Source organism: Electrophorus electricus, chromosome 6, assembly GCF_041902795.1.
Source record: "Electrophorus electricus isolate QZ-2024a chromosome 6, ASM4190279v1, whole genome shotgun sequence".
Classification (NCBI taxonomy): Eukaryota; Metazoa; Chordata; class Actinopteri; order Gymnotiformes; family Gymnotidae; genus Electrophorus; species Electrophorus electricus.
The window spans coordinates 26,202,056-26,216,126 of NC_137502.1; the positions used below are offsets into that span (position 1 = coordinate 26,202,056).

The window sequence follows — 14,071 nt, forward strand, 5'->3', positions numbered from 1 at the left end:
GCTGTGATCCCTAAACACCTCCACTTTTCACCAGTGACAGCTGGTGGTGGAAGGTCTAGGAGGGAAGAAACTTCACACACAGACTTGTTTCAGTGTTTGAATTCATACACCTGTGGCAACGGGACCAAATGGAACACCTGAATTCAGCGATTGAGGTGTGTCCTAATACTTTTTGTCCTTGTGGTGAATGCCTGAAACTAGCTGCATTTATATAAAGGAGCACCTGCATGGTTGTGAGCAGAAGTGCGGTCGTCATGGTTACAATCCAGGTTTACTGACACCTGTGTGGTTATTCGATTCAGAGGCATGAGCAGAGCAGTCCAAGCTGGTGTCCCCGCAGGCTGTCGACGCAGGCCGGGGGCCATGCGTGCTAAGGGCAGCTCTTTTAGCAGTGAAATACAATAAACGTTTATATATCTCTCCCCTCTCTCTCCGCCTCCCTCATTCCATCTCCGTCTCCCTATCAGATGCTGCATAACATGAAAGGACAGTTTGCTGAGCATTTGTGGGCTGCTGGGTTTGTGAGGAGTAAAGACCTTAAAGACTCCAGTGCCAACATCAACTCAGGTGACTCGCAGGGACTGTCCACAAGCACCAGGCACTTTGACCAACATGAAATCCACGCAAACGGAGCACAAATCAAGTCCAGCCTCATGTGGTGGTGTAATGGACCTGGTGTCATCACCACACACGCTGTCCCACTGATGCAGGCTGGATCATGTTCTGTAGTGCTCTGTGTTCTGCATGCAGGGCCCATGACAGGATAAGGCGTAGCGGATTCATTATTAATTTTCATGGTTGCTTAGCAGTGTATGGTTAGATTAAAAAAAAAAAAAAAAAAAAAAGCACTTTTCAATTTAGTTTATTGTCCTTACTGTCGCCATGGATACAAGGCCACACATTTATGACACACACACACACACACACACACACCTCCTCTTACTCTAATGGAACCTTCCCACTAGTAAAATCTCGTCTCATACATATACACTCTCTATCTCTTACACAATTTCTCAATTCAGTTCAATTTCAATTTAACTGACAAGACAGTCATATTGTATTACCAGAAAACAGAAATAACGTGCACAAACTCAGATGAACAGCACAGTAAACACCAGTATACACCATGTACAGTGTGTGTTTGTGTATATATACTGTAATGCGTGTACTGTGTAAAGTATATACCCTGTACATACTCTCACGTTCTGTAGTTGTGGCTCCAGGGCTGGAGGGCAGGGCTGTGTCCCGATGCTGCTCTATCCTAACTAGCTCACTCTCCCTCTCCGCACAGAGAATGAGAAGCTTCTGAAGGCGGTCATCGTGGCCGGGCTCTACCCCAAAGTGGCCAAGATCCGGCCCAGCCTGCACAAGAAGAGGCCCATGTAAGCAAGAGCATGCGCATCGTTGCCACAGAAACCATCCTCGCGTGGTCATAATCCAGTGCCTGCAACCGTGATTTAGAAACCCTCACCAACGAGGAGCGATGCCGTTTTGGTTGTTTTTGTTTTGTTTTTGGTCCTCACCCGACATGATGGTGAGAGGTTACAATCAAGAGGTATAATTCCTGGGAGAAGCTGTTGGTGCGTGTACATTTACATGTAAGGCATTTAGCTGATACTTTTAGCCAAAGCCTAGAAATGTCTGAACACAACTTGAGTAATTGAGGGTTAAGGGCAGTGGTGGGCCTTGAATTGGCAACCTCCTGATTACTAGTCCAGTACCTTAACCACTGAACTACCACTGGCTTGAGACACCGGCCTGCACTTCAGAGGGAGGGGGAGGTCTGACAGTGAGAGGACAGGGATAGTATTGATGAGCCACACCTCTGCGCATTTCTCTCCTCCTTTTACCCCTCTGTGTACGGAGTTTCCATCCTGCTGCTGTTATTAGCTGGGAGTGAAGACACACCCACACAAACCCATAGGGAGAGATGCCGCGTTTCACTCTGTCAGAGTGATGTCAGCAGCACCTCCCTCTTCAGCTTGATGTAATCAAAAGGCTTTTGTGCATGGTGGGTTAAAGAAAGGGGGCGTAGCAGGTACCTGTCTGTTACCATGGGCACCGTCAGTGTGGCACCAATAGCAGTTCAGCGGCTTCTGTGGCTAGTACTGAATTCAAATCTCATCGGGATTGTCCGTCACTGTGAGCCATAGCAGTTTCCCTAGAATTGTCACTGTGATGGAATTCCCTGTCAGCTGCTGAAATATGTGTGTGTCATCACAGGCCAGTGAAGGTGTACACTAAGGCTGATGGAAAGGTGTGTATCCATCCTAAATCTGTCAACGCAGAGGAGACTCAGTTCCACTATACCTGGCTCATCTATCACCTGAAAATGCGAACCAGCAGTGTGAGTATATATACACATACACACACACACACACACACACAGAGATAAAGTGGGGTCACTGCAGTATCAGTAACACAGTTAACAAGCAAAATAAGTTTGCAAGGCCCACAACACTCACACACACTCTTGTGTTTTAGAACAACAAACCTCGTTGTTTTGCCCCAGTCTTCCTAGCGTCTCTCTGAGTTTACCAAGGGAAGGGTCTTGACTTGACTAGGCTTTTGAAGTGGATTTGAGCTTGTGTTTTAAGAAAAGCTCCATCTTTTATTTAGGACCTGTTTGCCTTTCAAGTCCCGCCTCTTCGTAGCTTTGCGTTAGATCAAAGCTGCTTACTCAGTCAAGGGGTCTCTGGCGCACACACGCGCGCACACACACACACACACACACACACACACACACACACACACACTCTCTCTCGCTTTCTCGCCACTCTGTCTGACACGACCCCGGGGGGAGGGGGAGTCTGATTATCCTGGGCGGGGCAGCGTTTGAGGGGTGTTGTCATCTGCATAGTGCACAAGGGCCATGAGTTAAGGGAAACCAAGCAAAGTGTCCGGTCCCTTATCACAGAACAAAGTGTCATTCACACAGCGAACAGTTCTACGAGGGTTGTCAACATGTGACTCAAAGAACAGAAAGAGACTGCAGGCAATTGGGCCACAGGGGCAGAGGAGGGAGGAGTCAGCCTGAGGGTGAAGGGCAGGTTTTAGGTGCTGGGAATACAGAGCACTAGCCAGCCTCTGGTGGATGAACCCATTCTCTTTGTAAAATAAGATGCGTTAGAAAGTCTCTCAGAAAAGAAAAATCCACAGTATTTCGTCAGCGATGTTGTCGAGGTGACTGACTTTTGCTATAATGACATTTGTCACCTGAGGGCCTTTGTGCATTCATAGAGGCAGGAAAATCCTCCACAGCTGTTGATACTCGTCAAGCCCATGAGATGAGTCGTTGAAGTCTGTGTGGTAAAAGGTGCAGAGATGCGGGGGTGAACATGTCCGAAGCCGTAGCCCAACAGGAAAGCTTCGCTTCCTCAGCATAGTGGGCGTCCTCTGTGCAAGCATCCTCTGCTAGCGTCTTTCCCAGTGGTTTCACGCCAATTCGCACCTCTAAACTTCAATGACATATGTAGGTCTAAAGAAAGTTTTGATTAATAATTTTAATCAAATTTAGCTTATCACATTACTGGAGCTAATAGGCTAATGTAATTGCTGGTTTACAACCACCATTAGAAATCCTCACACACTTCTGCAAAACTGCATCTAGTTGTTGAGTATGTTCAAATCCCATAATCTCAAACTTGTTTTGGTGGTTTCTGAAGGTATGACAGCATCATCTATAAAAACAGACAAAGGTATGTACGTTGCATAGCTGAAAACAGCAGAAGAACACATAGCAAATAATTTGATGTTCCTCCGTGTGTGCATGAGGGACAGGAGGTATGGTCTGATAATGTAGGTCCAATTTATTGTACATGGCACTGTGCAAAAATCGGACCACCCAAGAACAGTGTGCTCAGAGCTGTGGTCTGTGCACAAAGGGTTTCTCGAAATAAACATGGACCAGTAGTAAACCTTCCCTGCTTCTCCCCATGGTCCCACGCAGCTGTTCTCGCCTCGGCTCTGCGTGTCTGGAGGTCTGCGTGTAGGCGCTTCAGTGGGTTTGAAGCCTTTATCACACTGAAAGATTCAAACGGTGAAGAGAGATTCAAACGGTGAAGAGACCCATGCTCTTCTATCCATCTTATGAGATTTGAGTGACTTGCTGAAAAAGTCATACAAAAGTTACTTTTTATTAATGTTTGGGTTAATGTTGTATTGTATTAATAGTGTAAGAATTTTTGTCATGGGTCATTTTACATGCAAAAAAATACAATAAATAGCTCATAATACTAATATATGGTTATGATTTGAACAGTGTCTTTTAAGGTATGTATGTATGATGATTTTGATATGCAATGTCCACACTGCTAATTGGTAGGTTTACATTTGCTTTGGTAGTTATGTTGGCCTTTTGCTATAAACACAACAGCTCAAGAAGCCCCACTGGCTTATTAGCTTTATCTGCAGCGACTGGAAAATTGTGAGAAATAAATGTTTGGCTAAACTGTTTAACATGACTCATGACATCATAGGTGTGACTCACAGAGGGTTAAATGCAGGTGAGTTTTATAGAGCTCACTAGCACGCGTTTACACACACGCGCGCGCGCGCAAACACACACGGCTGATAGAAACTGAAGAGTGCATCTGCACACCTTGCTGGTCCCATTCTCTTTATTCCTGTTTCACACGTATTTACAGTTCTGAGTCCATTTTGTGTGTGTGGCTGTTTTGTGGGGAGAGAATAAATGAGGGAATAACTGGAGATAGACGTATCCCTCTACAGTGGAAAAGTAGCATCACACTTCACTTTAATTTGACCTGTTTGTGTAATAGCCAAAAGAGCTGAGGAATGGGTCTGGGCTTGTATGAGTTTATGCATTAATCATGTCCATCATGCCGCTATATTTGCCCTATGTTAATAAAAAATATTGGGAGAACAAAAAATTGCAATTCAAATTCACTATTGAGTTTGAATGCATGTTAATATAAAGTATTACTGTCACTCTTTCTCTCTCCCCTGCTCTAGATCTTTCTCTACGACTGCACAGAAGTCTCCCCGTTCTCTCTACTCTTCTTTGGAGGGGACATCTCCATCCAGAAGGACCAGGAGCAGGAGACCATCGCCGTGGACGAGTGGATCGTCTTCCAGTCTCCTGCACGGATTGCTCATCTGGTCAAGGTATGCTGTTCCTGTCTATCTGCATGTGGTATCCAAGTCATGCTGTGATTTATGGACCCACATTTACACTGCCCCCTATCAAAACACCTAATTTTCTTTGTCTCTGTCTCTCTCTCTCATATATGCATGGGTGCCAGTGTCAGACTGTAAACACTTTCTGATGTTCAAGAATTAAGGGCAGGCCCTGCTGCTGGTTCTCTGTACAGCCAGGAGGGGCGTTCGCGTCAATGAAACATTAGTTATGAGCAGGACCAGAGGATTATTAAGAATACAAATGTTTTTCTCAGTCTGTAACCCTGGTGTGACAGAATGAACATAAAGGTGCTTACAGCTTCAGTCGACAGACCAGCACAAAATGGATGACACAAAGATCTTATTTCAAACACAATGCTGGACATGAAACTGTGCAGGCAGGTTGCCAGAAGCTCTTCCTGTTGGTTTGTTTTTCTTTTAAAATGCATCACGTCTCCCTATGAGCCGGGCTCACAGCTATAGTTATAAAGTGGTCTCCACAGCTCTGTCTTTGATCCAGACCCGGCGTCCGCAGTCTGAAGCTGCACTGTTGGGTAGCAGTGTGCATTTCAGCAGAATATGAAATGCAGGAAGAGTGTCTGGAGTCTCATGTGCGCACGAGTCAACCAGGCCTGCTGTGTTAGAGAGCAGAACCGCAGACCAGTGCTCAGAGACACGTTGCCCGTGGCTCTTCTTATCAGGAGTCGTGCTGCGTGTCACAAACACAGAGGTGTGTGTGTGTTTGTGTGTAAAGGATCTTCATTTCATGCCCGTCAGTTCCCACTCAGGTGATGTGTAAGGTGCAGGACCATCTGTAGGAGAGGAAGGGATTTATGTGGCGTTCAGGAATCCCATTCTGCTTGTGTTTTTCCAGCTCTGATATTTGTTTATTTGGTGGTGTTTCGAAAGTGATTCACTTCACCTGAGTTTTTGTTTGTGTATAGAATGATGCTCTGAGTCGTGAGCTTAAGCTGTGCAGTGCAGATGGAGCTGCAGGTAGTGACTTGACCTTGTGCCAGCAGTAGTGGGTGTCACAGTCGAGTGTGAGTCATCGCCATGTTGGGGCCTGAGGTGCTTACCTCAGATCAGTCTGAACGGAGCACACACACTTATTTGATACAGCTACACAAATACAGTGGAACAGACCCAGCAGTGTGTAAGGGCAAACAGTAGCTGCCAATCTCAGCAGTGAACTGTGAACCTTAAAATGTGTTAAATCTCAGTAGCAGTAGTGTGTGTGTGTGTGTGTCATAAAATGATGACAGCTGCCTAAATACATACACAGTTTGTTGACTATTTTAGTTCAGCAGCTGCTTAAAGGCAGAGGGTTCAGGATGTCTTTCAGTAAAGGTGACGTTCTAATATTGCTGATAAAACTTCTGCTTACAAAGCTCCAGCCCAGCCTCGCGTTCTGTCGGTTCAGCATGTACTAATATATCTCTCTCTCTCTCTCTCTCTCTCAGAACCTGAAGAGGGAGCTTGACGTGCTGCTGGAGGAGAAGATCAGGCAGCCTCGTCCTGTGGACTGGGACGACCGCGGCTCCAGCGACTGTGCCGTCATCTCCGCCATCATCGACCTCATCACAACGCAGGAGAGCCCCAGCGAGGCACCTTGGCAGGAGCGGAGCTGGAAGGCTGGCCAGCACTGGGACTGAACCAACCAGCTCGGCCTGCTCCATGCATCTGCACGGGGTCCTAGAGCCAGCCAGATTAGCGGTTTTAAAGGCGCAATGAGTGGAATTTATTTTTTAAAGAGGCGATGGAAAAACAAAACAGGCTAATGATGAGTGAAAGCAAACAGTTAGCACTAATCATACCAACACCTGCCCTACAGCTTTATGAACTGTTATCCATGCTGGTCTTTTTGGGGTAGTGTGTTCCTTTTAAGAATACAATTCTAGGTAGATCGACCAGAAGGCAGCCAGTGAGCGTGTATGGACAACATAGATGCTATTTCTGCAGTGACCAGCACCCAGGTCCTGTTCATTCCTCCAAATTTGCAGCTTTGCGATCTTTTTCTCCAAAAGATCTGACCAGTTCTCATTTATGTCTCGGCGTGTAACCACCTTCCGCCCTGGTGAAGTAAACGTCAGCTTAGAGTACGCCTCAATATGCAGGTTCAAGTTTCACAACACCAATAATGCACCTTTACATTCACAATACAAAAGCCATAAGTGAGCGGAATCACACAGTAATGGTAACCAGTACAGAGAAATGTGTTTTGTGCTTGTCGAGGCTGCTAATGACCGATCGACCGCTCCTGTTCCAGGACAGTGGAAGAATTAAAAGTTGGGGGTTTTTTGGTCTTAGGAATTGTTTATTTTTGTTTGCCTTTGCACTGTTTTTGTTTATCCCACCTCCATGATCAATTAAAGCTCCCATTACGCTATGCTACACAGCATGCTGTGCGGTAGTAGATTTGTGGTCTGTAAATTTTACACACACACACACACACACACACACACACTTACTTATGTGGATTAGGTACATGAATTGTTAATTCGTGTAGTTGCCTGCCATATTAAGACAGATTTACAGTTATTTCATACACGTGTTTCTGCTCCCTGAGGCCTAGTTCACAGCTGGACTGAAGACTGTCTGGATCCAGCCCGGGCATGGTCGTCCTCTGCAGCGCTCGCACTCCATTTGAAGCACGTTTGTTTAGGGTTATGAATCCCACTTGCAACATGCACCTCACTGAGTGGCAATCACAGTGGGCGAGTGGAAAGTGACAGCTGTACAGCTGAGAACTGTCCTACTGGCCTCCAGACACCTCCATCGGGAGTTTTCCAGTTTTATAACACCAAAAAAAAAAAAACCACCAGAGAAACGGATAAAAGCCATCAGGTATGAGGTCCTTATAAACATCATCATCCTCCTCGCTGAGGGCCTAACACGCAGACGGCCGTTGGTTAAGTGGGCCACTGGACTCTTAGTGGTTTGAGTACATTTCAAACAAGTTCAAATCTTCCCTGAGCCATGAAGTTCTTTTTCCTTTTACACTCCATCAACAGCATCATCAGTTACAAGCCTATGTACAAACAGTTTACACGGAGGGGCTCACCAAGGAATTCATTAAAACTAAAAAGTATTTCACAAACATACATTTAATTGAGCTTTTCTCAGTCCTCCAGGAGGGACTGTTGCAGAGCTTGCGTGGTGGTTAATGAGACTGGTACTTCTGTGTTCAGGTTGCAGCAGCTGTTCTGGGTCCTCAGGCCTGGCAGTTCAGTTCGGCTAGCGCACAAGAAGGACCCTTGTTAAGGGCTGGGCTCTGGCAGTCTCGTTGAGCAGCGATTGGACGGCACCTGTCACTCAATCCAAAGCTTTTTCAAAGCTGAAAAAGTAGCCAAGATGTTTCTGGGAAAAGGCTATAGGTAAAATAGTTTTCTGGAACCAGCTGAGACATTATTGGAAGATATTAGCTTGAAATGTTAAGCCATGTATAAAAGTTGATTCTCTCAGTCTTACGATAACTGATCATCTCTAGCCATTTCCCACAAATAGTGGGGCCATGAGGCCTGCCCCCAGTAGGATCTGGGGGTGGGGGGAGGAACGGTGGGAAACCAGGCTCACACATTGATCTCCAGGCCCTAGAGGCGGTCCATCATCTAGAAACCAAGCTTACACATTGGTCTCCAGGCCCTGGAGGCGGTCCATCCTTTGCATGTTCTTCTCAATGGTGACCTGGCAGGTGATTGGCTGAGCACACTCAGACTGGAACCAGCCCCTCTCCCCATCTCGCAGTCGTTCACCCTCATACCAACCTGAACAAATATCCACACGAACACATTAATAATTACAAATATCCTACATATAATTTATTCACTTCATATGTAGAAAGTGGTTTTAAAAACACTTTCCTGCATGTCTATTTCATAGTAGTACTGCTGTGGGAAACCCTTACAAAAAGTCCCTTTCATGTGCAACATTTGGGGAAAAAAAAGATTCTGCTTTCAAGTCTAAGTGTGAATCTTTAATGTGTATTTTAAAGATCCACGGGGCACCTTTGATAGCCTATTCTTAGTACAGTGCCCTTTCAACATGAAAGCTGGCCCACGAGCGCCAGTCATGGTGGACTACTGGATGCCCCTTAACCCACAAGCATCAAAACCAGGACCTTCTGAACCAGTCAGACCAGTCACCCTCTGGACCAGTTACTCCTATCAGAAACCAACTCCCCTCAGTTAGATTACTGTATATAATGCTTTAACACCCCTCCCATACACACACACACACACAGCTATTCCGAATCAGGCTGGGAGACGGGGAGATGCGAGCCGCAGCTAGATGAAAGAAAACGGCCGTGAGGAGGACGGTGCAACGGGCGCAGGGACGCAGGGCGCAGGGACGCAGGGCGCAGGGAGGCAGGGCGCAGGGAGGCAGGGCGCAGGGAGGCAGGGCGCAGGGAGGCAGGGCGCAGGGACGCAGGGCGCAGGGACGCAGGGCGCAGGGACGCAGGGCGCAGGGAGGCAGGGGCGCAGGGTGCAGGGACGCAGGGTGCAGGGACGCAGGGCGCAGGGACGCAGGGCGCAGGGACGCAGGGACGCAGGACGCAGGGCGCAGGGACGCAGGGGACGCAGGGTGCAGGGACGCAGGGCGCAGGGACGCAGGGTGCAGGGGACAGCAAATAATGGAGTGTGGGACACTCCGCTGAAAGTGCAGGTGTACAAATCAGCCATGCAGTGCCCTCAACCGAAAAACCAAAGAACAGCTACCAAAGATGTAACTGGTCCTCATCAGATTCATGCTCTTTAAATAAGGCCCCTTCGACAGATTACATTATTTCTGTTTATTTTGTGATTATTCCTAGAATTATTTACGACATTACAACAAGTAATTTGCTTAATGCAATTTCACCCACAATGGCATTCATTGATTAGCACCCTGGTTGTTTGAACAGTGGTTTTAATAGCAATTATGTGATTAGCATCTCTGCGTGAGCTTGTATTCGTACTGACCGTCCACCGTCTGGGAGACGAGCACGACGTCCGCCACCTGCAGCGAGAGCTCGTCAGGCTGCCGCGCCGTGTACGTGCGGATCACCTCCACCTGCATGGAGTCTGACACATCACACACACGCGCGCACACAGGAGCACACAAAGCCATTAACTGAAACAGTTTGGGTATCGCTCCTAGCCTGATCTCTTTTATGGATGTCTGTCATTTAATCAACAATATACCTAAATTCATAAATATTCCAAAAAAGAAAATTAAGCCTGCACAATAATTTAAAAGTGTTTTGCACTAATGTGTGTTTTGGACAGGATAATTAATAATGAAACTGCACTACACCACATGTCCAGCAGGGGGTTCTCTAGGTGTAGTTTTAAATGTTGTCATCTGAGACTGACCTAAGGGCATTGCCAGTAAATCAATTAACATGTAAGGAGACTGCTTATACACCATCAGCATAGGAATGCTAACAAAACTACTATAGCACACTGTTCATCAGACTGGATCTCTGATAAAAGTCTTTACGGTCCTCATGCAACGAATGTATGTAAACTTCAAAAATGAAGAATCCTTAACAGAAATGTTAAATCACAACAGAGCTCACTTATTCTGTCTGCATTCCTCTTCTCGGCGCTTTTCTGGTCCAGAGCACTGATCCAACGAGCACGCTCATTACTGCCGAGACACACAGACAGACAGAGAGAAAGAGCCAGACAGACGGACAGAATTAATCAAGTCCTGGTGTGTTACGCAATGTTCTGTCAAATTGTTTGGCCATTTCTCATCCCAGACGATGACGGCCCAGAACTGCAGTATGTGTGACAGGTGCATCTGCTTTTTTGACCTATGGTGCCCCTGCAGGTCAGCTGACCCTGGAGCCCCTCCCCCTGGTCCTGAAGCAGGTCTATCCTGCTGCAGGTGAGCCAGTAGGGCTGCCAGGTGAAATGCGAGCTCGGGCCTCCCTCAAGGAGAGCCAACGGAAAAAAACACTGCTTTTGTCTCTGTCCTGATGCACACAGAACACACTGTTCTAATCACACACACACAAACACACACACACACACACACACACACACACACACTTGAATGAGAGAGGCGTCACCAGGATAACCCCCCTCCCATTCCTCCGCCCTAATGGACAATCTGAAAACACAGGAATGCAATTAGAAAGATGCAGTGCTCACGTTTCAATTGCGACACTCAGTGAACTTTTGAGGCTTCAGGACAGAGTCAGTGTGGAAATCACTGGAAGGCTATCAGTTTTAGTTCAGTTTTACCATCTGTAAACATTACACAGTACAGTTTTACCAGCTGTAAACACTACTCTGAATTGTGTAGTGCCCAGAGCCCCACTCTCCATGACCAGTGTTCATATCTGGGGCTATGATCTGTACTAGTGGACAGCACCCTGCCCATGGACACTGTGCTGAACACATTGTAAAAGCCAAACAAAGCAAGTAAACATAGACTGTCTGTAGTACAGACAAAAGGGACAGGGGAGAGGGGACAGGGGACAGGGGAGAGGGGACAGGGGAGAGAAGACAGGGGAGAGGGGACAGGGGACAGGGGAGAGGGGACAGGGGAGAGAAGACAGGGGAGAGGGGACGGGGGAGAGGGGACGGGAGAGGGGACGGGGGAGAGGGGACAGGGGAGAGGGCAGAAGACAGGGGAGAGGGGACAGGGGAAAGGGGACAGGGGAGAGGGGACAGGGGAGAGGGGACAGGGGAGAGAGGACAGGGGACAGGGGAGAGGGGACAGGGGAGAGAAGACAGGGGAGAGGGGACGGGGGAGAGGGGACGGGGGAGAGGGGACAGGGGAGAGGGCAGAAGACAGGGGAGAGGGGACAGGGGAAAGGGGACAGGGGAGAGGGGACAGGGGAGAGGGGACAGGGGAGAGAGGACAGGGGAGAGGGGAGAGGGGACGGGGAGAGGGGACAGGGGAGAGAAGACGGGACAGGGGAGAGGGGACAGGGGAGAGGGGACAGGGGAGAGAAGACGGGACAGGGGAGAAGGGGAGAGGGGAAAGGGGACAGGGAAGAGGGGACAGGGGAGAGGGGACGGGGGAGAGAGAAGACGGGACAGGGGAGAAGGGGACAGGGGACAGGGGAGAGGGGACAGGGGACAGGGAAGAGGGGACAGGGGAGAGGGGACAGGGGACAGGGAAGAGGGGACAGGGGAGAGGGGACAGAGGAGAGGGGACGGGGAGAGGAGTGAGGGGACAGGGGAGAGGGGACGGGGAGAGAGAAGACGGGACAGGGGAGAGGGGACGGGGGAGAGGGGACGGGGACATGGAGGGCATTAGGCAAACTCTGGGTAATGTTGTTGACTGTTCTATTTTCATTGCATTATCCGGTCACAGTGCGCCAGAAACAAGGGGGTCTGTCACAACACAAAGCAGGCTGAAGAACATTAGCAGAGTGTTGAACTCGGAAACGACCCTGAGTGAGTCATCCAGCTGGAGACACGCAACACACACACACACACACAAACACACGCAAACACACAAACAGACGCCAACCCAATCAGTGATGCTCCGGCTCTGTTGAGGCTGAGACCGAGGTAACGCGGTGTGAGCCTGGCCGTGCTGGGCATACTGCATACTGGTCCACACAGCCCTTCCACCACTGCTCCAGTTAAGGCCACACTCCTGCAGCTGTGGCCTGAGTCACGTGCTCTCGCCATGGCGAGAGGACCTACCCAACAACCCGACAGCAAACGCTGGAAAAGCATCTGAACCAGACGTACAGGACGTGCATCTACACACGAGGGCACCAAACTGGGTTACAGGTCTCATACTGCTGTTATCAGTGTCATGCCCTTGGTCTCTCTACCATAAGGCAACAGCTGCATGCTCTGTGCGTCTGTGCCACCAGTTGGCATGTCTGAGCTAGCCCCGCCCTAGACCACTGTTCCCAGATCAGCCCGTAGGACTAGAGTCCTTTACAAACTTGCTGCCAAGCACCTTGAGATGCACGACACAACAGATTTCTATACTATAGGTTTTTGTTTATATATCAGTATGTTTATCCAGATATGTGTATTTGTCAGGGATGATGGGCCGTTTGATACAGGTGAGATGAGGAGTTAAATGATAATCTTGTGTTTCAGGCGGCGACAGCATTGTGATGTAAGGTTTTGGTCCTGCCCCCACCATGCAGGAAGAGCCTCGGGCCATTATGGCTCACGGGCTGTACACTTGTTCATGCACGGGAGGTGCAATTAGCCGAACAACTTAGGCACGTTCCAGCTTGGCGTGGCAAGACCAGCTGGCAACCAAGCCTGTGTACACACACATTCACAACAGGAAGACGGGAGAGCGAGGATTCCCACGGCTGAGCTTCGCACCGGTGCTGCACGACACAGCACGTGTGCCAGCACGCGCAAATGCACACACATACACACACACGTGAGAGGGTGCAAGCAGAGAAGTGAAGAGGAGAAGAGGAGAGAGGAGACCAAGCAGCAGTTGTGACTGTTGAAGCCAGTGTTTTGTTTTGTTTTTTTACTACGACTGTACTGGAGTGTGTTTGGAGTGCACACAGCTCTGCAGGGCTGAACCGGAGCACGCTCACCCCTGACCCCCACAGCTGCAGTGGAACGGGGGCTTGCTGGAGGCTCCGGACCCTCTCCACAAGCTCCGGCTCTGCTCCGAGCACAGGTGGGTCAGCGCCCCCCCAGCCAGTGTTACAGAGGCTCTGCAGACAGGGAAGCCCACCTGAATTCCACAGGAAGGAGTGTGAGCACATGCGCATGTGTGTGTGACACAGAGAGAAGATGGATTGTGCTTACAGCACAGAGTGAGGAAAACCCACTCCAAAACTCAAGTGGCTCGGATTAGATGAGTCCAATAAGAACATCTGCATGTACCACATATGCAGTCAGACAGCTGATTCTTATTAACTCCTGAAATGAACCCAATCTAAGTGTGCACATGTCACTCTGAGTAAGAGTCCTTTTACTGAGTAAATGGTGATTGG

At 48.6% G+C, this 14,071-nt stretch overlaps 2 protein-coding genes across 6 annotated transcripts in view; one reads left to right on the forward strand and one right to left on the reverse strand.

The window, feature by feature from the left end:
- dhx36 (DEAH (Asp-Glu-Ala-His) box polypeptide 36) overlaps positions 1–7,552 on the forward strand; it is a 27,647-nt gene extending 20,095 nt beyond the window's left edge. For all 3 annotated transcript variants that reach the window (XM_035524900.2, XM_035524901.2, XM_081716126.1), the window contains exons 21-25: positions 468–567; positions 1,292–1,382; positions 2,224–2,347; positions 4,975–5,127; positions 6,603–7,552. In XM_035524900.2, coding sequence (XP_035380793.1) covers positions 468–567; positions 1,292–1,382; positions 2,224–2,347; positions 4,975–5,127; positions 6,603–6,794 — 660 coding nt within the window. In that variant the 3' untranslated portion in view covers positions 6,795–7,552. The remainder of the gene's footprint in view (positions 1–467; positions 568–1,291; positions 1,383–2,223; positions 2,348–4,974; positions 5,128–6,602) is intronic.
- A 42-nt stretch (positions 7,553–7,594) lies between these two features.
- Positions 7,595–14,071, reverse strand: part of LOC113589485 (rho guanine nucleotide exchange factor 26) — a 32,196-nt gene continuing 25,719 nt past the window's right edge. For all 3 annotated transcript variants that reach the window (XM_027029170.3, XM_081716127.1, XM_027029171.3), the window contains 3 exons: positions 10,700–10,770; positions 10,101–10,202; positions 7,595–8,906 (listed from right to left, as the gene is read on the reverse strand). In XM_027029170.3, coding sequence (XP_026884971.3) covers positions 8,764–8,906; positions 10,101–10,202; positions 10,700–10,770 — 316 coding nt within the window. In that variant the 3' untranslated portion in view covers positions 7,595–8,763. The remainder of the gene's footprint in view (positions 8,907–10,100; positions 10,203–10,699; positions 10,771–14,071) is intronic.